The following is a 24,702-nucleotide window of genomic DNA, read 5'->3' on the forward strand; positions in this document are numbered from 1 at the left end:
GGGTTAATTCAAATGAAGATTCTGGTCTTATTAAGCCTCTAGTAGCCAAAGGTTTAAGAAATAACTTGTTAGAACTAGATATACTGAGGCAGGCAAGAGCATATGCTTCTAAACAAAAAAAGGATGTGCCGCTTCCCACCCCCAGGCTCTGCTCCATGGGTCCCCAGTCTGGGTGGAATCATTCTGAGTAACTTGTATTTGGTAATTATTAACATCAAGGATTGGTTTTTTTCCTATACCCCTAAGAGATGAGGATTGTGAAAAATTTGCTTTTATTCATTTTGCCAGTTGTGTTCTGTATTTTTTGTTTAAATTGTGTGTTCAGGGGCCAGAGAGATAGCATGGAAGCACGGCCTTGCATGCAGAAGGACGGTGGTTCGAATCCCGGCATCCCATATAGTCCCCCGAGCCTGCCAGGAGTGATTTCTGAGTGTAGAGCCAGGAGAAACCCCTGAGTGCTGCCGGGTGTGACCCCAAAAAAACCAAAACAAAATAAACAAACAAAAAATGTGTGTTCAAATTGTGTTGTGCTTTTTGCCATGTTTATAATTGAGTACTGCCGCATTTTGGCTGAAAAGAGGAAAACAACGTGTACTTTTTAAAATCAAGTGGCCTTAGAACTTGTTTGTCATCTAACAAAAAAATTGCTCTAGGCAAATCCTTGTTTTTAGGTTAATAGGTAACCTGATTAGCTAGGGAAATAATATTTTTAATCTTTTAAAATTTCTTTTTTTATCAATATCTTTATTTAAACACCTTGATTACAAATATGATTGTACTTGGGTTTCAGTCATGTAAAGAACACCCCCCTTCACCAGTGAAACATTCCCATCACCAATGTCCCATATCTCCTCCTCCCCACCCCACCCCTGCCTGTACTGTAAACAGGCTTTCTACTTCCCTCATTCATTCACTTTGCTATGATAGTTCTCAATGTAGTTATTTCTTTAACTGCACTCATCACTGTGGTGAACTTCATGTCATGAGCTGGACCTTCCAGCCCTCCTCTCTTTTGTCTCTGAGAATTATTGCAAAAATGTCTTTCATTTTTTATAAAATCCATAGATGAGTGAGACTACTCTGCATCTATCTCTCCCCCTCTGACTTATTTCACTCAGTATAATAGATTCCATGTACATCCATGTATAGGGAAATTTTATGACTTCATCTCTCCTGATGGCTGCATAATATTCCATTGTGTATATGGACCACAGTTTCTTTAGCCATTCATCTGTTGAAGGGAATCTTGGTTGTTTCCAGAGTTTTGCTGTTGTAAAAAGTGCTGCAATAAATATAGGTGTGAGGAAGGTATTTTTTGTATTGGATTTTTGTGTTCCTAGGATATATCCCTAGGAGAGGTATAGCTGGGTCAAGTGGGAGCTCAATTTCCTGTTTGTTTGAGGAATCTCCATATTGTTTTTCATAAAGGTTGGACTAGATAGCATTCCTACCAGTAGTGAATGAGAGTTCCTTTCTCCTCACATCCCCGCCAACATTGCTTGTTCTTGTTCTTTGTGATGTGTGCCAGTCTCTGTGGTGTGAGATGGTACCTCATTTTTTTGGGGGGTCACACCCACCAGCGCTCAGTGGCTTCTCCTGGCTCTATGCTCAGAAATTGTTCCTGACAGGCTCGGGGGACCATATGGGATGCTGGGATTCGAACTACCATACTTCTGCATGCAAGGCAAATGCACTACCTCCATGCTATATCTTTGGCCCCGGTACCTCATTCTTGATCCTCTTAATCTGAAATTTCACCTGAAACATCAATGACATGCTGCCATGATAACCATTAGCCAATGCCCCACCTAAAAGGAACTTGGCATATTTGGGCAAAAGAATGGATTCACCTTGAGATGACAATGGCCTGCTGCTCTGATAAACATTAGCCAATACCCCTCCTAGGAGGAACTTGACATATTTGGGCAAACAAATGGACTTCTGTTCGCTCCTCCTAAGGTTCTTGCCTTATTTGAAAAAGGACAAACTCACCATCTGATTGGACATTGTGTTTGAACCTGGACTAGGGATTGGTGCATTCTACAAGCCCTACTTTCCATATTGCCCCTCCTAAGGTTCCTTAAACGTATAAAAGACACTTCCATAAATTTCCCAGGGCTTCCGTTTTTCAGTCTGCATGGCTGCTTCCCAGCACCCCAGATAGCTGGAATCAATAAACCTGATTTTGCTGATTGTATTCTCTGAAGATTCGTGGTCTTTATTTGAGGTAGTGCGCTTAACATTATTTCTTCATACTTCGCCGTGCATGTATCCACTCTCATCAAGAGGCCTCAAAAGAAGCCCTCTAATTCAAATAGAACCCCAAGAGTCAGTCCTTGAGATCCCAAAGTTAGCTTGCAGCACTTCACTATTCATTTATTTGTCCCATTATTATCCTATAAGCCTAATATTCCCCACCCCATTTTTCCACCCCATTTTTCCCACATCAGGGAACTTTAGTAAATGTGACATTTTCTGGAAATTTGAAGTTAAGAACTATGTCTCAGAAGTCTTCCCAGCTCCATCAGTTCCATAAGGAGAATGCTATCATTGCCCCAGGCTACCTAGGCAGGGCTGACCCTTCTGGCATTCTTCAACCTCCATAAGGAGGGATAGCAGAATTAGCTCCAAATACCCAAGCTTTCTCTGAGGGAAACTGGCTAACCTTAAATGATGTATCATTCTTTGCTCAGTTTTCTTTTTTTATCTGCAAAGAGGATGACACAAAAACCAGTATTTATTAAGCACTTACTATATGACAGGTTCTGTTCTTTTTTAAAAAAACATTTTATTTAACTAAAGTACTGTGATTTATTTATAGTTTAATTTTAGACATATAATTCAATACCAACCCTACCACCAGTTTCAATTTTCCTCCACTAGTACTCGCAAACTCTATCATTCCACAACTACCCCCAGACCCACCTGCCATCTTGATAGGCACATTACAAAGTTCAGTGGTTGTAGTTTAGATCTTGTGTTTTCAGTGTTGATTCTGTGCTATATGGGGTTATACTACTCTCCCACATTACTAGTAAAATCTAAGTCACAACTATTGTTCTTCCAGAACAAGTTATTTTAAATTTCTTATTTTATTTAAAAATGTTATTATTTTATTTTTTATTTTTTATTTCTCTTTCTCATCTTCTACATTCTTGCCTTGATTTTTTTTGTTCTCTGTACTTCTCCTTCCTAAACTCTGGTGTCAAAGGTACTCTAGGCCTACACCATTTACTACATTACTTTTCCTCATCCAATTTTTGTTTTTTTGGTTTTTGGGTCACAGCCAGTGATGGTCAGGGGTTACTCCTGGCTATGCACTCAGAAATCGCTCCTGGCTTGGGGGGGGCTAGATAGAATGTTGGGGATTGAACCGCAGTCTGTCCTGGGTCAGCTGCATGCAAGGCAAATGCCCTACCACTGCACTATGACTCCAGCCCCCTTGTCCAATTATTCTATATACTACATATAATTGTATACTTTTATTCTTTGGCTGATTTCACTCAACATGATATCTTCATGTTCCAACCAGGTTGCAGAAAATAGCATAATTTATTTGTTATCTGCATAGTACTCCATTGTGTAAACATACCACATCTTTATAATACATACATTTATAGCCTGCTGTTTTAAGTATTCTTATGTACAGACTCATTTATTTATTATACCTAAAGTGACATATTTTTACAAACATGTACATGCACAAGGAGTACTTGAAATTTGTCCCACGTTGTTGTCCAGCTAAAAAGTGCTGTAACAGACACTTCAGCTACGGAATCCAAGTTCATCATTACTATGATACATTGTCCTATTTCCTACTCAGTAAGTGGAAAGATAAAGGAGTTAGAAATTATTTATGTATAATAAATGATCATAAAAAGTGACAGGAATTATTGTTGCTATTTATGATCTGCCTCACTTATTTTGTCTTACAAAACTGGATTTTCAGCCTGGATGACCCAGGATGTTCTGCTACTCTTGGTCAAAATGTCTCATAATTGTATAGAGAGCAGGCTCCTAAGTCTGTTCTACAGCATCAAAATATCATACTTAGGGCCACAATTCTCTAGATTCTTGATTGTTTCACCCAAGTACAATTTTGTTACAGATTGCCCCTCCCCAATCTCCATTTGTGTGTATAGCAGGCTTTTTGAAAGAACTGGAATTGGCCACTCTAGGCAGAAGCTGTCTGCCTCCCATCAGGAACACCCAAGTAGCTCTATTCTTAGTGTGCTTTTCTTGCTTTTAACTTTGACATCCTCTAGAAGTTACCCTGTGAAAAAGCAACCCTGCTATGGCTATAATTTACACATCACATCACTTGCACAGAACACAGTCCACCCCCTTCAACCCACTCCTGTACAAGTACCTTCCTGATAACCCTGAAAAAAAAAATGGCTTCTGCATTAGTCCAACCACTATCCTTCCATTTGTTCACTAGGAGAGAAAAAGTAAAATGCATAATTGAGAACATAAGGGGAGAGACACTGAGGGAAACTTAGGGAATTCAAGCTGGAAACTTCCCAGATTGCAGGCTAGGCATGGCATTACATCAGTCTCCGCATTGCCAGGGCAAAAGCTGTTTGCCAGACAGTAAGAGCTTTGTGGGAGCCACTTACCGTGATGGTACTTTCCTTGCTCTGCCTTTTGCCTGGTGATGAGAGTCCCAGGTTCTGGGAAGAGAAGCAAGAAACATCATCAGAGCTGTTCTCCATATTGGACATATTTTCATTCAGATTCTCTGAAATAAACTGAGTAGTTAGAACCCTGAAGCTGGGGAAGTTCAGATATGCTGACGCTGCCTTTAACTCTTAAGTCTAGGAGAGGGTAGGCAGAAATAGCCCTGATTTCAGGCTACTCTAAGGACTAACACCTGGACAAAAGTCTGGTTTGAAAAGAACTGCTCCAAGCCAGGTCTAATTCCTCTTCTTCCCACTTGGGATTTTCTAAACCCCGAGCTCCCCTATGCTGATAAAGGGCTCTGAAAACTGCTGCCCAAACTTGCACTATCTACCCAGGAACAGAGTTCAGTTTGATTACATGCCAATTCTTGATACTGACGATTCAGAATATGACATTCTATTCTGAATTCTCAAGTCTAAAATATCAAACCCTAAATATGTGCATTTTTCACTGGGGCACCTGATCACCTCACTGCTTTGCTGAACCACAAAAACTGGGAGGGATTCTCAGACAACTTTCAAGCAGTTTTGGGAATGCCCTTTTAATATCTTCATGTTTCTGGCAAGAACAGCAAATTAAATGTTGTCACTAAAAATGTAATATTTGTTACTAAGAGCCTATGACCTGACAGAGTTCTCTTCTAGGTCTTTGTGGTCTCTTCCTAGAACTTACATGAGGATTCAATACCAGTCATGTAGGATGTGTCATATCCACTTCTGTCCTGAGTCACACATGAGCTGGGATGCAGACTTATCCTAGGGCACTGTGGTGGCAATCTGTAAATGTCCTGTATTTCTCTAAAGAATTGTAGATAGTCATTTTAAGGACCTTACAGCTACAGATCCAATGAAAGCACTGAGAGGTATATCCAACAAAAATCAAGCAACACAGAGCCCTTTTCTAGTTCTTGAGCCAGCACGGCCCTAGACCACTTGGTAGGATGAACCTCTGGAGTATAGCAGCTTCTGTTTCAGAATCCATCTGATCATCAAGCAAAACAGAGAGAATGAGTAAGTCCCTACTCATGATCTCTTCCTTTTCTACTTCATACGAGAGTGACTAGTTCATATCCTTAGACTATATAGCTAAAAGGGGCATTATGGACCATAAAGTTAATAGGCAAGAAAGTTCACTTACATCCAGAATATAGCCCAATGTGCTGGAGCATGTTTTGCATGCAGGAGGCCAGGCTTTAATATCTGGCACCACATGGTCCCAAGCCTTGCTAGAAGTGACCCTTTATCTTATAAGAATACAAGAATAATATTACTAGATAGAGGAAGCACTACTGGTATAAAAGTTTCTACCTCTGAATGTTTCAAGGTAGGCACCAAACTAGGTGTGTAACATCCTTAAACCAACTTTATTATCACAATTGCAGTAAGTTAGGTTTATTTTTTACATGATTTAATATCACTTTTACATCACTTTATAAGTGATAAAACTAAGGCTTACAGCTTCACAATGTGCCCAGAACCACAAGGCAGGTAAACTGAAGGAATTGGAATCCAAACCTGAATAGCACTTATTTATCTTTTGCCATCTTTTCACTTATACACCTGGGATAATCTTGTTTTCCTTGTCACTGTGTGGTCCAAAGAGCTGCATAAATATTGATTTAGTTACCAATGTATCTACGGCATTATATCTTATGGAATATGTTGAATACAGAGGCTACCCTCCTCCTTATAACTTAGACTAGGATACGAGTGTAAGAAATGGGCTTGAAAATTCTGAGGGTGTTGTTGGCACCTTTCCTATCCCTGCCCAACTATGTGCAATTTCAATAGTGCTGACCTCTATGGGTAACAGGCTCTTCCAGAAAGTGTCCATCATTTTAGTGGTAGTAATATATATGAACTATTCTGTCATACATAAAAATGTACACATATAAACACATAAAATGAGAGAATGCAGAAAACGATTTAATTCACAATGAGAACACTTACTAGATAGAAGTACATTTTTAAATGCTGTTTTGTTCTATTCTAAAACACAGGGTGAACCTGGAGTAGCTTATTATTCTAGGGAATAAAGTAGACAAAGAAGGATGTGGTATCACAAAAAAACTGTTCTAGGAACTGTTCAACTTAAAATGGCTTTGAAATAAAATACATTTGGAATAATTTCAGAATGTATACATATAGTGACTACAAATGATGAACTCCAGAAATTAGAGGGGGGAGTATGATTTTATGATAGAATGTCAATAAGATATATAAAAATTAAAAAATTATTATTTGAAAACCCCCAAATCAGAAGAGATTGAAGCCTTGATCAAGGATGCTCAAAAAGGTGACAAGATTTTTAGGAAACAAGATATCCGCATAGTTCACTTGCCAGTCCACAGACTGCTAACAAGTTTAAAACAAAAGCTTCTTCCTTACAGAGAATTTTAGGAATAACTACAATAACCAAGTGGTAATAAATATAAATATTTAGATTTAGATAAATATAGAAATAATAAAATAATAAAATCTTTAGACCAAGAATGTAGGTCATTATACAAAACAACTGATTCAGTATAGTCCCAAGAAAGTCAATGCAAGAAAAAAATATGTGAGGGAAAGAGTCTAGATTAAAAGAAATCAAGTGATCAAAGCAATAACTTAGATGCATGGAAAACTCAAGCAAAGGAATATTATTTGCCTAAAAATGAAATGACATGTTCATACAGGCTAAAACATGCATGACCTTAAAACTTAACTCAGTGAAAGAAGTGAAAAGTTATACACCAAAGAAAGACCATACATGTCATGATTCCATCCATATGTCAGAACTACATGACTTTGAAAGTTACTGGTTACATCAATGGTGAAATGCTCTAAAATTAATACTGATGATGACTGTGACTCTATGACTATAGTAAGCAACATTACATTCTACATTTCACTTAGCATAATATTCTCCATGTCCATTTATGCATAAGTAAATTTTATACCTCCATTTTTTTCTAACAGTTTAAAAAATTTCCATTTTGTAGATTCAGCAAAGATTATTTATCTACTCTTCTGTTCTGGGATATTTAAATTGTTTCCTGATTCTGGCTATTATGAATAGTGCTGCAACGAATATAGGAGTGGAGTGCAGAGGATTTTTCTATATTTTATTTTTGGACTCCTAGGTTGTATTTCAACGAGTGGGTCAGATGGAAGCTCAAGTTCTAGTTTTTTGAAGAATATCTATATTGTTTTCAAAAAAAGGCTGGACCAATCAATGTTGCCACCAGCAGTGAATGAGAGTCCCTGTCTCCCCACATTCATGCCAGCAGTGACTGTTCTACTTTTTTATATATGCCAGTCTCTGTGGTGTGAGATATCTCATTGTTGTTTTGATTAGCAACTTCCTAATGATTAATGAATTAGTCTTTTTTTAGTGTGCCTTTTGGTCATCTGTATTTCTTCTTTGAATATGTTTCTGTTCATCTCTTCTTCCCATTTTTGGATGGAGTTAGATTTATTTTTTTTTTTTGTTAAGTTCTACCAGTGCCTTATGTGTCTTAGATTTTCACTCTTTATCAGAATGTATTGGGTAAATAGTTTCTGCCTATCTGTTGGCACTCTGTATCCTAGTCACCATTAATTTAATTTCTAAACATCAAAGTTATTTCTCTGTTTTTGTTTGTTTTTATTTTCAGTGCATAATGGTTTTAGAAGATAGTTGATTTTATGGAGATATATTTTGTGACCTATGTTGGAGAATTTTCAATGTGCATTGGAGAAGAGTATGAATTCAATATTTGGGGAATGAAAAAGCCTATATATATTTTGTGATATTTATAGGAATATATATGTGGATATACTAAATGGCCTCATATATATCTTAAAACCTTTTTAAGCCTTAAATCTATGATCCTAGAGTGGCCACTCTATCCTTTTAAAGGCAGTTGTTTGCTTGAAGGATTGACTTTCGACTTTGCTTTATGTTTTCTCTGACTATTCAAATGTGTTTTTTGCAGGCAATAGAATGTTAAATTTAATTTTCTGCCTTTCTTTGTCTCTTAATTGGTGCATTTAATCTACTTACATTGAGAGAGATTATTCCTTGTGATAAATATGTAAATCTTAAGGATGCTCCTTTTTATGTAATTTCCTTTTTCAATCTTGCTGCTTTCAATATCTATGTTTTTCCTAATTATAATTAGAGTGTGCCTTGGTTTGTTAGTATTTGGGTTCTCTTTTAGCTGGTACTTTTTAGTTGTTCAGGATATGGGTACCTGCACTCTTCAGTTCTGGGAATTTCTCAGCAGTGATGGCTTAGAGCAGGGGTCTCAAACTCAATTTACCTGGGGGCCGCAGGAGGCAATGTCGGGGTGAGGCAGGGGCGCATAAGGGATTTCGCTTACCGAATATTCGCAATAAAAAATCGCATTAGTGAGAAAAAAATCGCAAAAAAAATCGCATTAAACATTTGCATACCCCAAATGAAACTGCTCGGGGTATGCGAATGTTTAATGCGATTTTTTTTCTTACTAATATGATTTTTATTGTGATTATTCGGTAAGCGAATAATCTCGAATACTGCGATATTTGAAGGCCGGCTGCGGGCCACAAAATGTTGTACAGAGGGCCGCAAATGGCTCGCGGGGCGCGAGTTTGAGACCCCTGCACTAAAATTACCTGTTCCCCAAATCAAAATGGACTAGAACAACACAGATATACTAGTGACTTTTAACTTGAATCTATAGGTATCTGAACCCCGATGGTGTATCTATATTTCTTAATGACTCCTTCCTATATAAGACACATGTCATGATTCCCCATTAGGGCACCCCTTACCTGGGAATCAATGGCGGATTTTCGAACACTCATGTGGGCAGTCTCTGGAGGGTACGCTGGAGTCCCTGTTGTGTGGTATCCATTCACTGCAAGGACAGAAACACTGCTCAGACGCTGTGTTGTGTTGCAACCTGCAAACTCTTGCAATTGTAGTTCTGTCTTCCAACTCATGGCCTAGTTTAGAGTCCTGTCCATCAAGGGCCAACTCAGGATATTTCTAGTATTTTGCAAAAATTGAAATGTGCTCAGAGCATTTATTTAATTCTAAGTACCCAATTACTGAATTCTTGGGAAGTCTGAGGTATTTTGAGCTAGAGATGAAAGAGATTGTACTTAACAGAGGGTGAGGTCATGATGTCTCCCTGCTGTTGCCCCCAAACAGGAGGACATATTTTGCTGGTATTGACTAAGGGTCTAAGCCACATAACTTCTCTGAAAATCCACTAAATTCTCTGAGAAACTTCTCCACCCTCACCTAGTTGGAATGTGTATTGTGGAATAAGGATTAAGGTTATTAGTTTCCATGAAATTTGGTTTTGCCTACAAATGGCTAGATAATCATATCTCAAATCATTTTTAAGATAAAAATTAAAGACTATAAAACATTTACAGAGTTAATTGCCCAAGATGTACTGATAAATCGGCTCTCCATGTATTTTATATTATTTTCCAATAATTTTAAACCCTATTTCTACCCCATTGCTGCATTGTTCCTGGTATCATAGATGGAACTCATGCAACTTTACTCCCTGGAACTGATGCTATTCTCACATGAGCTTAAGAGCAAGCCTCAGTTTTAGGTATCAGAATAATTCTGATCCAGCCTCAAAGCCTGCTTTCTAGTTTCTTTGTTTTGTTTTGTTGTTTTTTAGTTTTATAAGCCACATATGTCTGTGCTCAGGGCTTACTTCTGGCTCTGCGCTTAGGGATCACTCCTGGTGATGTTCAGTGACCTTTGTAGAGTACTAGGCTCAGCTATGTACAAGATAAGCACCAGCCTCCAAACATTTTTTCTTAATATGAAATTCACATATCAATATTTATAACAAGAAAATTCCACTTATAAAGTGCATCATGAAAATAGAGGGAAGGTATGAGAAAAAGTGGGAAAGCTTTTGTTCCTAAAATAGTCTCCTTGAACCCCAAAATCTCATAATTTCTGAATACCAGAAAACCATGCTTTATGTTTCAGGCCTAGAGAAATTTCCACAACATACATATTGGTACAGATTTGACTGGAAAACTATATTACAAACATCCAAGTTCTTGGTAAGGGAGCTTTGCAGCGTAGTGAAAAGCCAAGGAAAACACGTTGGAAAGAACTACAACTTACTCTTTGGAGTGGCAATGGCTTGAAGGCAGGTAATAAACATGTGGAATGATAAAGGCCACCCATGTGGAATGTTCTTTCTTATTTATTCTTTTTTTTTTTTTTTTTTGTGGTTTTTGGGTCACACCCGGCAGTGCTCAGGGGTTTTTCCTGGCTCCGTGCTCAGAAATTGCTCCAGGCAGGCACGGGGGACCATATGGGACACTGGGATTCGAACTGATGACCTTTTGCATGAAAGGCAAACGCCTTACCTCCATGCTATCTCTCCGGCCCCCTTTTTTATTTATTCTATAGGATGCCTCCAATTCTCCACCAACAGGGAGCTCAGTTCTCCCATTCCTGTCTGTTTGTTTGGGGCCCACACCAGGCAATGCTCAGGGGTTAGGCCTGACTTTGTACTCAGAAATTACTCCTGTTGTTGCTAGTGGTCCATATGGTATGCTGGGGTTCACACCCAACTCTGCTGCATATAAAGTAAGTGCCTTACCCATTGTACTATCTCTCTGACCCTTGGTTTCCATTATTAGCTGAAAATTCAGGGCCAACTTTAAGCCAAGCCATATCAGTATATCTTTGGTAGAAAGTAGGTTTTTTTCCCCCCTTTCTAGGGAAACCCAATACTTTGGGAAAAGGTGAGCAGAAAATCATCAACATGACAGTAACCTGAACTAAGAGTTCATTGCCAGTACAGTAGATTGAAGAACCATCAAGAAGCAGAAATATAACCCCAAATCCAACCTCCTGTGACCAACACAGTTCTAATCTATAGCCTAACACTATACTGGTAATACTCATTAAAATTTAAAAAGAATATTCCAGAATTACAAGGACATCAGAGACTGACTCTACTCAGATTAGTAGACTCAGAGACTGATTCTACTCCCTGGAGTAGGATCTATTTATATCAATATAAACTATGCCAGGAAATACTTACAAGAAACGTATTTATTACATAGCACAGAACTAAAATAGATAAAAAAAAAATACCCAAAGACAATAATAATATGCTTGAAGAGTGGACAAAAATGAGGTGAAATTATCTCAATAGTCTAAATTCAACTAGTTGAACTATTTTATATATCATACCCTATTAATGCTATCATGAAACACTATAAATATTTGTGTCCATATTTAACCACAAATAAAATTACCAATAAATAACAAAGACTATATTCCTTCATTAGAAAGCAAATCTGTAGCTATTATTAAAGAATAAGTATTCAAGATATCTATTATTCAATTCCACAAACTTATACATTTAGGAAATTATCCTCATAAGTTATCTCAGGTCAAATAAAAATTTAATCTTTAATTATACAATAAATATAAAACCATGAGGAATAATATCATAATATAAATGGGATAAGGCAAGAATTATATTTAGAAAAATATTCAAAGCTTTCTATATTTCATTACTAAAGTAAAGAGAATTTTTGGTAACTGTGCTAAACATATAAATCATAAAATGTGAAACCAATAAAACAAACCAACAGGAACAATAGAAAGAGATGCAGATATTGCAATGAAAATGAATGAACTAGGGGACAGGAATATATTAGCAACTCAGGTTGGTTCTGTTTTGTATAGTGCAGAGGGGGAGAAGGCACATTAATTTTTAAAAAATTGTCTTAATCTGAGAAAGAACAGAAAGAAAGCAAGCTCAGAATTGGGAATTAGGGTAAAGCACAGACAAAGGAAACATACTAAAGGTAAAAAATATTTTAATGTGTTTTTTGGGAGCATATGCAGTGGTGTTCAAGGCCTGGCTCTGTGCTCAACAATGCCATCTGGTGGTGTTTGGGGGAGCATGTAGTGTAGGTGATAGAACTAGGTAGGGTCAAGCAAGGCCAGTGTCTTAACTACTATATTTTTCTTCATCCTTTAAATATTTTAATGAAATATAATTTGATTATAATTATGTGCCACAATTACAAAGCCTCCCATAATATCTAAATTATTAAAATAGTTTTAAAGGAAATAAAAATGTCAAAATAAATACAAATTTAAATATTATCTCCCTCCAAACGCATAGGACCCAAATGGTTAGGTTATGGATAATTTGTCTAGATACTCAGAAAATAAAAATCTAGGCACAAACTGTATAGAAATATAGAAATATAACTAAGTTTTCCCATTTAGAAAATGGCACCCCAATCCTAATGTCTACAAAAGATATTAAAACAAATAACAAACAAACAAACCCTGAAATACATATGTCCTCACATGAGCAGGACCTAATTTGGAAATAGTAACTATCTTAGATTATACCAAGTCCCCTATAAAACAAGATTATTCCCCAGCTTAAGAGTAGTAGTTGCCCTACTAATTCCCCCCACAGCACCTGAAAATCACACAGCAAAACACTACTTTTTATCATCATCCAAGCTTATACTCTTGGCAGTCAGGGTATGTCTGATGCAGAAGTATCTTACCACTAGATCCATTCTCTTGTTCTTACTTCTAGTAATGTCAAAACAATAGATGGAAACATAAAATCATTTTCCTCTCAACCATTTCCCCAATTCAAAAGGATCCCTTTGATGCTTTGTCATGATGAATTTTACTCTCACAGTCCTGGGCACATTAGTGGAGATATGAATGAATAGCTATGTGGACTGATGAAGAGATAAGCAGACAGTCACTCTAACTTTAGAAAGTAATAAAATCAAGATATGATATGAAAAAAAAACTTTTGTCACCAGGCTTTTTGCTGGTCATAATAAAGGCATGGAGCGGGTAGAAGTTTCACTTGTACATGGCTAATCTGGGTTGGCCTGGCATCCTAAATATCTCTTCAGCACCACCAGGAATAATTCCTGAATAAAATTAACCTGAACATCATCACTAGGTGTGATCATAAACAAAAACAAAAAAGGATGAAGGATGAACCCTCTTTCTTGAGATGCAGTACTGAAATTTATAAGACTGAAGACCAAAGAAGTCTATATCCCCTTAGAGGAGAAGACCTAGAAGGAACAAAAAAAACTATAGAAAGAATATGAAAGAAGGCCACTACTAGTTCAGACTTCTCTTTAGTCAACAACCTGGAAATAACTTTTATCTGTTCAGAGAACATCAAGCTAAGACAATTTAGAAAACAAATATATGTAGCCTCTTTCCAAAAAGTGATCAAGCTCTCTCCTTTCTGAAGAAGCTGAATTTCCCTTTGAACGTGTCTATTTTATTTCCAATCCTTTTATGTTCATTTTATTTTTCATTTTAGGCACCTTGATGTACAGTAATGTTAATGGTAGGGTTTCATGAATAAAATTTCCTGTCCTATGCATTCCACCACTCTTCCCTTCTCTCCATCATTGTCCCAGTGTCCATTCCCTATCCCCAAGCTTCCCAGTATATACCAGTTTAAATCTCAGTTTCTGTTGACTTTAGAGATTTGTCATTTCCTTAACATGCTTCTTTATCTATTCTTATTCTTCCTCTTCTAATAACACTCAGCATGATACTCTCAAGATTCATCCACATAGCAGCAAATTACATGCTTTCATATTTTCTTATAATTGTGTAGTATTCCAGTCCATCATGTAAATATGATATAACACTCAGCATGATACTCTCAAGATTCATCCACATAGCAGCAAATTACATGCTTTCATATTTTCTTATAATTGTGTAGTATTCCAGTCCATCATGTAAATATGATATACTGATACATGTATATGTATTTTTATTACATTTTATATTGTATTAAAGATAGTTTCTTTATGTGTATGTTATACTTAACAAGCATAATTTCTTTAGCAAGCCATTTCTGCTTGAGTACTTTGGCTGTTTCCATATTTTGAATACTGTGAATAGTACTACAATAAACAGAGGAACACAGATGCCTTTTGTGAATAAAGTTTTTTGACCCCTAGTAAATAGCAATTAAAACACTACTTATGCACACAATTCCAATACTATCCCTATAAATAGTTTGATCACCTCCCTTTCCAAAGGACCCCATGTCCTCCCTTTCTCTTTCAAGAATCCTCCCCACCAACTATATGTGTGATTCTTCTGCTGAAGTTTTTATTTGCTTGTTTTTTGGGGGGCATATCTGGCAGTGCTCAGGGCTTATTCCTGTATCTGTGCTTAGGGATCACCCATATTGGGCTTAGAGGACAAGATGGAGTGCTGAGGATCAAAATTAGGTCAGCTGCAGTCAAGGCAAGCACCCTATCACTCAAATTTCTTTGTTGTGCCTAACCATTGCATCATCAGGACCTTTGATGCTCTATGTAAACTACTAATTTTCACAGAGTTTATGAAGGCTCTCACCCTCCCCACTTCATCAGCAAAAGAAATCTCTAGTACTTCTGCCTTATCCTTCCATCCACTCACATCATCTGCCATATTTGGAGTTTAAAAAACAAGGGCCAGGTAGGGTGTGCTTGACTTGCACAGCCAGCCCAGCTTCAATCCATGGCACCACACATGGTCCCCCTGCTCTGAAGGAAGTGATACTTGAGTGTTGATCCAGGAGTAGGCCTCGAAAATCACTGGGTGTGGTTTCGAAACAAACCAACAAACAATCATAGCATTGTCTATGTATGTATAATTCACTCACAGTTGAAACCAGGTTGACTGGGGCTTGGGGAGTTAAATAAATGGAATAGAAAGATCAAGTTCCCTCATTCCTCAAAAGTATAATGTGAAGTTCCAAAACCAAAGCAGGAAGTATGCTAAGGGCAATGGATTAGGACTGGGCTTGGATTCAGAAAGGGCTGGCTCTAAAATGAGTGGTCTAAGATGGCTTCTTGAAGGTGACATTTAAAATAGGGTCTAAAATAGTGTAAACTATAAAATGCCCAAAGCTATGCTAGTATGTCCTATAGTTTGCTTCCTGGGTTCTCAAAAGAAGCTGTCTTATAAAAGGAAAAAGTTTCCTACCTATTGAACAAATGTCTATATTTTTTGGTTTTGCTTTTGTTTTGGGACCACATCCAGCAGGGCTCAAAGATTACTCCTGGCTCTGTGCTCAGAATTACTCCTGGCAAAGAACCTGGGTCAGCTGTATGCAACAGTACCCTACCCACTGTGCTATTACTCTGGCCCCAAAATATGTCTTAAATACCTACATTTTATTACCTTTGTAGACAGAACTCACACCTTCAGAATAAATCACATTTCCCTTCCAGAGCATTCTGTCAACCTATACATTTTTTTTATATCTCTCAAATGTTGGAGAAACATAGTAGGGTATATGAATACCCAAAGGCAAGAGAAACTGAGAACTAGTCTACATTAGGAAGCTACCACATGGGAAGGAAATGGGGTGAATTAAGATGAGGGGGAGACATTAATATAATGTTGGAGGAAAGTAATTTCTGGAAGAAGGTATGGTGAGGCATAAAATAAAAATCCATGAGTTACGAGATCACTCCGGGCACCATAATTATAAACCCCATGCAGCTGGAACTGAAGAAGCAGGGTAGCTGCAAAGAAATAATAAGCCAAGCCAGTCAGGAAAGTCAAAGAGTCAGTGGCTTCTTGTGGCTTCTTCCTCATGGTGTCTCCAAGCGCCCAGCCAAAAGTGACTTTTCTTTATTATATCAATACCCATCCACCAGGAGGGGGAAGGTAGAGAATGAGACAAAAGTACCTACCCAGTGGGCTTTTACATATCAAAGGAAGAGGTTTAAGAAAGGAGAAAGTTGGGGGAACACCTTTGTTTGGGGTTGATAGTTGGGTGTCATCTTACAGTGAGGGATAGAAGGTTGAGTTATGCAAGAAAACCGTACATTAACAGTATTACAAACCATGGCATATAACATTAAAACAAAACAAAATAACAAAACCCCCAAACTTTCACCTAGACTATAAAGCCATTGGAGAACAATTTATGTTTCTGCTTCAAAACACCAGCACCTTTCTGTCCCCTAAGAACATGATGTTACTTAAGAGTACAGGAGAGGGGACCGGAGAGATAGCACAGTGGTGTTTGCCTTGCAAGCAGCTGATCCAGGACCAAAGGTGGTTGGTTCGAATCCCAGTGTCCCATATGGTCCCCCGTGCCTGCGAGGAGCTATTTCTGAGCAGACAGCCAGGAGTAACCCCTGAGCACCGCCGGGTGTGACCCCCCCCAAAAAAAAGAGTACAGGAGAGCGGCAGGTGAGGTGGTGCTAGAGGTAAGGTGTCTGCCTTGCAAGCGCTAGCCAAGGAAGGAACGCAGTTCGATCCCCCGATGTCCCATGTGGTCCCCCCAAGCCAGGGGCAATTTCTGAGCGCTTAGGCAGGAGTAACCCCTGAGCATCAAACAGGTGCAGCCAAAAAAAAAAAGAAAAACAAAACAAAACAAAACAAAACAAAAAAGAGTACAGGACAGTGTGAGAATCTACCAGAGACTGCTATTAACAACCAAGGAAACTGCATTCTTTAGGCAAAAAAACCCTGAAAATGTTCTTGCTCCCTAGACCTTATCTTGGGATTGGCCTGTGTGAATTCTGAATAGGGTTTGGGTTCATAGCTTTTCTACATGAATGAATAAAGGTGAGCATGTCATCTCCAACTCCCAACCCCTATTGTCTCAAAGGAAAGAGCATAACAGTACCTGTTGGAAGTAAAGAGCTTCTGTGAGGGCCAGGGCTGGCTGGAATTCCAGAAGTGCTGGGATGTTCCCAGGTGGTCTCTGTTCAGGAAAAAACAAATAAAACACATCAATTTGAGAATTTCTCCAAGAGAACGCTCCAATATCACAGGGCTGGAAAAGTAGACACTGGATGTTTAATGACATGCATTTTTCACGAACTTCTGAAAGATGAAAACTTTGAAAATTATCTGACTATAACATTTTAATAGGCAAAATTATTTTCCTAATTTAATTAAACAGATGTAAAAATGGTACATTCATTTGTTTACATACATGAGAGAAATTAATGTAAATTGACTTTACATTATAAAGTATTATATACTGTATGTTAAATGATGGAATTTCATATGCTTTATTATTTGTTATAGAACAGGTATTTATAAGTTTAAATAAGAGAAAGACAAACAAATTGATAGGTCATTATTCTCACTATTCCCAGAAGAAGTACCTCCTTTATTTCTTTTTATATTCAATCTTTCTGTTCATATCTATTTCCCATCCTACCTCCTGTAACAACAACGATTCTCTTTGCTGGGGATTCTTCTGCATGTAGCTGTTTCCATAGAAGTGACCTGGGTGGGGTCCACCAAAACATTCCTTAGATCTCCTCTTTTCTTTAAAGGTCAAAATTCATATTATTACCTATCTCTAGTCCTGGAACCACAGTTTCAAAATGAGTAGTTATCCCCAAAGAGTTCATCTTACCTAAAATTCTGAAGCACAAAGGATTTGCTTAAAAATTTGGCCATTCCTAAGAACTTCCTGATTCTACCATTCTAAATCTTTTATTATTATTATTATTATTATTATTATTACTATTATTATTATTTTTGTTTTTTGGGCCACACCTGGTGACACTCAGGGATTACTCCTGGCTATGCGCTCAGAAATCACTCTTGGTGTGGGGGACCATATCGCCATCTGTCCTAGGTCAACCATGTGCAAGGCTCTACCACTCGTGCCAACACTTGGGCCCCATTTTTCTGGAGTTTTATCAAAGTTCATGTTCTGGAACTTTCTGTATTTTGAGAACCTGTTTATGTAAAAGAGAGACACAAAACCTCAGGCTTCATAGCCCTATATTTTTTAAAAATTCAAAAATTTTGCATGGGGCTGACCAGTTCTCCCAACACCACTTGTTGAAGAGGCATTCCTTGTTCCTTTTTGTGTTTTTTGTCCTTTTATCAAAGATTAATTAGTTGTATGCCTGGGGAACTTTCTCTGAATACTCAAGTCTACTGCATTGACTTCAGGGTCAGTCTTTATTCCATGATCAAGCTGTTTTAATGACTATTGCTATGTAATATCATATACAGTTGGGAACATTTGAGTTTGTGTGGCACTAATGTGAATGGGGTTGTTTTTTTTTCTTTCTTTTTTTTTTCTGGTAACACCTGGCAGCACTCGGGGGACCATATGGGATGCAGGGATTCGAACCACAGACCTTCTGCATGAAAGGCCTTACCTCCAGGCTATCTCTCTGGCCCTGGGGTTGTTTTCTTAATGACCATTCCTTCCTATTATTATTGGTGTATAAGGCCATTGATTTTTGTATGTTAATTTTGTAGCCTTCCACATTGCTATATAAATCTATTGTTTCTAGGAGCTTTTTGATAGAGTCTTTAGGGTTTTCTAAGTAGAGTATCATGTCATCTGCAAACAGTGAGAGCTTGATTTCTTCCTTTCCTATCTGGATGCCCTTGAACTTTTTCTTGCCTAATCGCTATAGCAAGTATTTCCAGTACTATGTTGAATAGGAGTGGTGAGAGAGGACAGCCTTATTTGTACTAGAATTTAGAGGGAAGGCTTTTAGTTTTTCTCTATTGAGGATAATATTTGCCATTGGCTTATTGTAGATGGCTTTTACTATATTGAGAAAGGTTCCTTTCATTCCCATCTTCCTGAGAGTTTTTGTTTAAATCAAGAATGGGTGTTGGACCTTATCAAATGCTTTCTCTGTGTCTATTGATAAGGATCATGTGATTTTTGTTTTTCTTGTTGTTGATGTTGTGTATTATGATGATAATTTTATGGATGTTAAGCCATCCTTGCATTCCTGGGATGAAACCTACTTGATCATAGTGAATGATTTTGATGAGTCATTGGATCCTATTTGCCAGGATTTTGTTGAGGCTATTTGCATCTGTGGTCATCAGGGATATTGGTCTGTAATTTTCTTTTTTGGCAGCATGTCAGTCTGATTTAGGTATCAAGGTGATGTTGGCTTCATAAAAGCTACTTGGAAGTGTTCCAGTTTTTTCAATTTCATGAAAGAGTCTGGCCAGGATTGGTAGTAGTTCCTATTGAAAGGTTTGAAAGAATTAATTAGTGAATCCATCTGGGCCTGGGCTTTTAATTTTGGGCAGACATTTGATTATGATTTTAATTTCCTCAATAGTGATGTGGGTGTTTAGATATGCTACATCCTCCTTGTTCAACTGTGGAAGGTTATAAGAATCCAAGAATTTATCCATTTCTCCCAGGTTCTCATGTTTATTGACAGAGTTTCTGAAAGTAGTCTCTGATTACCCTTTGAATTTCTGCAATATCTGCAGTGATCTCCCCCCTTTCATTTCTAATATGGGTTATCAACTTTCAATATCTATCTTTCTTTGTGAGTTTTGCCAATTGTTTATCAATTTTGTTTATTTTTTTCCAAAGAAACAACTTCTGCTTTTGTTGATCTTTCGGATTGTTTTTTGGATTTCCACTTCATTGATTTCTGCTCTAAGCTTGTTATTTCCTCTGTCTCCTTATTTTTGTTTCCTTTTGTTGATCATTTTCTAGTTTTATGAGCTGCACCGTTAGGATATTGAGGTATGCCCCTTCTTCCTTCCTGATGTGTGCTTGCAAAACTATAAATTTTTTTCCTCTTTGTACCGCTTATACTGTGTTCCATAGGTTCTGAGAGTTTGTGTCTTCATTGTCATTTGTTTTCAGGAAAGTTTTAATTTCCTCTTTGATTTCATCTCAGACCCACTGGTTGTTCAGTAGTAGGATTTAATTTCCAGACGTTAAAGTTTTTTTCTGTGTCCCTTTGTATTTCACATCTAATTTCAGAGCCTTGTGGTCAGTGAAGGTAGCCTGCAAAATTTCTATCCTCTTGATTTTATAGAGGTCTGTTTCTGTGCCAGTAAGTGGTCTATCCTGAAGAAGGACCCAAGTACATTGTAATAGAATGTGTATCCAGGTTTCTGGGGGTGGCATGTCCTATATACATCAACTAGGCTTCTATTTTCCATTTATCTTTTTAGGTCTTGTATATTTTTGTTGGGTTTCACTCGGGTTGACCTATCAAGTGTTGATAGGGCTGTGTAGAGGTCTCCAGTAATTATTGTGTTGTTGTTTTTTTTCTTTTCCCCTGGGGACTCTTTTAGCTGGGACTCTTCTGGAATGCAGAATTTGGTCACATGTATTCTTTAGCTCTGGTAGTTTCTCTGTAATGATGCTCTTGACTATTGATTATTCCTGGAAATTTTCGTCTTTGGTCTCTGGGACTCCAATGATTCTTAAGATATTTCTGTTGTTGTTGAGCTTATCAAAGACTGCTATTTTCATCTGCTCACATTCTTTGAGTAATTTTTCCATTGTCTACTCATTTGCTTTAAATCTCTTCTGCTGTATGGAGTTGTTATTCATCTCATCTTTCAGCTCACTAATTCTATCCTAAGCTGCTGTTATCCTGTTGAAGAGGGTCTGTAATTTTCTTTTTTGACAGCATCCCTATCCGGTTTTGATATCAAGTTGATGTTGGCTTCATAAAAGCTATTTGGAAGTGTAACCCTTTTTTTTTTTTTTTTTTTTCAATTTCATGAAAGAGCCTGGCCAGGATTGCTAGTAGTTCCTCTTGAAAGGTTTGAAATAATTAATTAGTGAATCCATCTGGGCCTAGGCTTTTGTTTTTGGGAAGACATTTTATTACCATTTTAATTTCCTCAAATAGACTACATGCTGGCACATAAAACATACCTCCATAAAATCAAGATAGAAATTTTACAGGCTACCTTCGCTGACACAAAGCCCTGAAATTAGATGTGAACTACAAAGGGACACAGAAGAAGAAAGTTAACAACTGAAAATTGAACAGCATACTACTAAACAACCAGTGGGTCTGAGATGAAATCAAAGAGAAAATCAAAATTTCCTGGAAACAAATGACAATGAAGACACAAACTCTCAGAATCTATGAGACACAGCAAAATCAGTACTGAGAGGAAAATTTATAGTTTTGTAAGTACAGATCAGGAAGGAAGAGGGGCATACCTCAATAGTCTAATGACACAGCTTATAAAATTAGTAAATGATCAACGAAAGTAACCAAACATAGGGAGACAGAAGGAATAACAAAGCTTAGAGCTGAAATCAATGAAGTAAAAACCCAAAAAACAATCTGAAAGATCAACAAAAGCAGAAGTTGGTTCTTTGAAAAAATAAACAAGACCATTGTCAAAACTCACAAAGGTAGATGCCCATTCTTCTGAGACCTGAGCCAAATCATTATGCCAATGTTCAGGGTAAAAGGCCTAATTACATTACCAAATTTATGTTCCCATCTCTATTAGATAAAAACTTGTTTGCATATGTATTATTTTCCCATTTTAATGTGTCTATGCAAAAGAGAAGCAATGCCACAAGATATTGTTGGTGCATCTGGGGGACAACGAATAAAGTCCAACATTTCCCGTAACTTGGTATAAACGTGAAATCTATACAGAGTTACTCTTCTACCAGTATTGCTTATAAAACAGATCTCACAGGGGGAAAATCAAACAATCAAATAACTAATCTAGTGGGTAAAATTGTCACTATATGAGGATATTTGAAAAGAGTTATAGATGTAAGGGCATACATTTGAGATATACAAAAGAGATGCATGTGACCCTTTTAAGTTTTAAAAAGAAAAAAACGAAAGAAAACAAGGGTATTTGAGGACAACAGGTGGTAGTTGAGTTTGAGTCATGTTTTGCGGCATTACAGAACCCTATATTGTCCTAGTATCATGCAACAGTCCATAGTTTGATGGGGGCATAAGGGGCCACCAAGCATGGGTCAAGAGGCATGTTGGTTGTAGTTGTTTGTCTAAGCATGAGCTGAGGACCAAGAGGGTGTCATTCAATGAGGAGCTGGATGGTGGTGTTGGAGCAGAAGGTCAGTCTTGGTGTCTACCCAATCAGGAACTGAGGATAAGGAGGGTTGAATAAGGGGAAGATAATGGTTCAGGGTTTGGGTATGAGGAGGTAGGAGAGACAAAGGGGTGAGGGGAGAGGCAATACATAAAAGACTAGACAATAAAGGTCAATTTGAGTGTTTTATCAGAATCTTGGGCATCCTGATTCTATTCCTAGGAACAGTCTAGTATCAGGAACGTTTTTGGATAATGCTTAAAAAGTACATTTGGTTTTGAGAAATAGTATTACTAGCAAACAAAACAGGGGGTCAAATATACATAGGGGAGGGGTTTCCCTCCTCTGCCCACCCCTCAGGACCCGAGTTGCCAGGGCCAGCCATGAAGACCCGCCTTGTGTGGGGGGTCCCAGTCTCCTGGACCAAGTGTTCAGCCTCAGAGATCTGTGGCCCGCTGTCTGACCAGCAACCCTAACATACCCGAAAAACAGAGGGACGGCTTTCCTGGCATGTGCTCTCTGCTGGGTCCAACTGCGAGCTCCCTCTCCAGTTTGAAAATTGAAAGAGAGGGGTTTCCCTCCTCCGACCGGCCCCCAGGGCCCGAGTTGCCAGGGCCGGCCATGAAGACCCGCCTGGCATGGGGGGTCCCAGTGTCCTGGACAAAAGTGTTCAGCCCAGGAGATCTGTGGCCCACTGTTCGACCAGCGACCCTAACATACCCGAAAAACAGAGGGACGGCTTTCCTGGCATGTGTGCTCTGCTGGGTCCAAATACAAGCTCCCTCTCCAGTTTGAAAATTGAAAGGGAGGGGTTTCCCTCTTCCACCTGCCCCCCAGGGCCCGAGTTGCCAGGGCCGGCCATGAAGACCCACCTGGCATGGGGGGTCCCAGTGTCCTGGACAAAAGTGTTCAGCCCAGGAGATCTGTGGCCCACTGTTCGACCAGCGACCCTAACATACCCGAAAAAACAGAGGGACGGCTTTCCTGGCATGTGTGCTCTGCTGGGTCCAAATACAAGCTCCCTCTCCAGTTTGAAAATTGAAAGGGAGGGGTTTCCCTCCTCCACCTGCCCCCCAGGGCCCGAGTTGCCAGGGCCGGCCATGAAGACCCGCCTGGTGTGGGGGTACGTCTGTTGGTCAGTCTTGTCTTAAAGTAGGCCATTCAGTTTTTCTTTTAAGAATGGTTTTGAGTCTGTAAAGTTTCTGAGCTTTTGTTTGTCTGTGAAACCATGTATTGTTTCTTCACTTTCACCTGAAAGTGTGTTTTGCTGGGTGCAGTATTCTAGGCGAAGCATTTATTTCATTGAGTTTTGTCACTATGTCTCACCACTGCCTTCTGGCCTTGAGTGTTTCTGGTGACAGGTCTGCAGTAAAACTCAAGGATGTTCCCTTGAATGTAATTTCTCTTTTCGATCTTGCTGCTTTCAGAATTCTGTCTCTATCTGTGAGATTCGTCGTTGTGACTAGGATGTGTCTTAGGGTGTTTTTTCTAGGGTCTCTTTTAGTTGGTACTCTTAGAGCATGCAGGATTTGATCGCATGTATTCATTAGCTCTGGTGGTTTCTCTTTAATGATGTTCTTGACAGTTGATTCTTCCTGGATATTTTCTTCCTGGGTCTCTGGGACTCCAATGATTCTTAAGTTGTTTCTGTTTTTTTTTATCTTTATTTAAACACCGTGATTACAAACATAATTATAGTTGTATGATTACAGTCATGTAAAGAGCACCCCCCTTCACCGGTGCAACATTCCCACCACCAATTTCCCTCCTCCCCACCCCCCTACACCTGTACTCGAGACAGGCTTTCCACTTCCCTCATTCATTCACATTGTTATGATAGTTTTCAGTGTAGTCATCTCTGCAACTGCACTCATCACTCTATGTGATGAGCTGCATGTCCTGAGCTGCACCTACCAGCCCTCATCTCTCTTGTCTCTGAGATACTGTTAAAAATGTCCTTCATTTTTCTTAAAGCCCATAGATTAGTGAAACCATTCTGTGTCTTTCTCTCTTCCTCTGACTTACTTCACTCAGCATAATAGATTCCATGTACATCCATGTATAGGAAAATTTCATGACTTCATCTCTCCTGATGGCTGCATAGTATTCCATTGTGTATATGTACCACAGTTTCTTCAGCCACTCATCTGTTGAAGGGCATCTTGGTTGTTTCCAGAGTCTGGCTACTGTAAATAGCGC

At 38.5% G+C, this 24,702-nt stretch overlaps 1 protein-coding gene across 1 annotated transcript in view; it reads right to left on the reverse strand.

Annotated features, from left to right (window-relative positions):
- The window catches only part of GAS7 (growth arrest specific 7), a 281,074-nt gene that overhangs the window by 37,094 nt on the left and 219,278 nt on the right, over positions 1 to 24,702 (reverse strand). Inside the window, exons 3-5 of the mRNA XM_049776888.1 lie at positions 17,342 to 17,419; positions 9,462 to 9,547; positions 4,620 to 4,673 (exon numbers count right to left, since the gene is read on the reverse strand). Coding sequence (XP_049632845.1) covers positions 4,620 to 4,673; positions 9,462 to 9,547; positions 17,342 to 17,419 — 218 coding nt within the window. The remainder of the gene's footprint in view (positions 1 to 4,619; positions 4,674 to 9,461; positions 9,548 to 17,341; positions 17,420 to 24,702) is intronic.

This window comes from Suncus etruscus, chromosome 7 (genome assembly GCF_024139225.1).
Source record: "Suncus etruscus isolate mSunEtr1 chromosome 7, mSunEtr1.pri.cur, whole genome shotgun sequence".
Lineage (NCBI taxonomy): Eukaryota > Metazoa > Chordata > Mammalia > Eulipotyphla > Soricidae > Suncus > Suncus etruscus.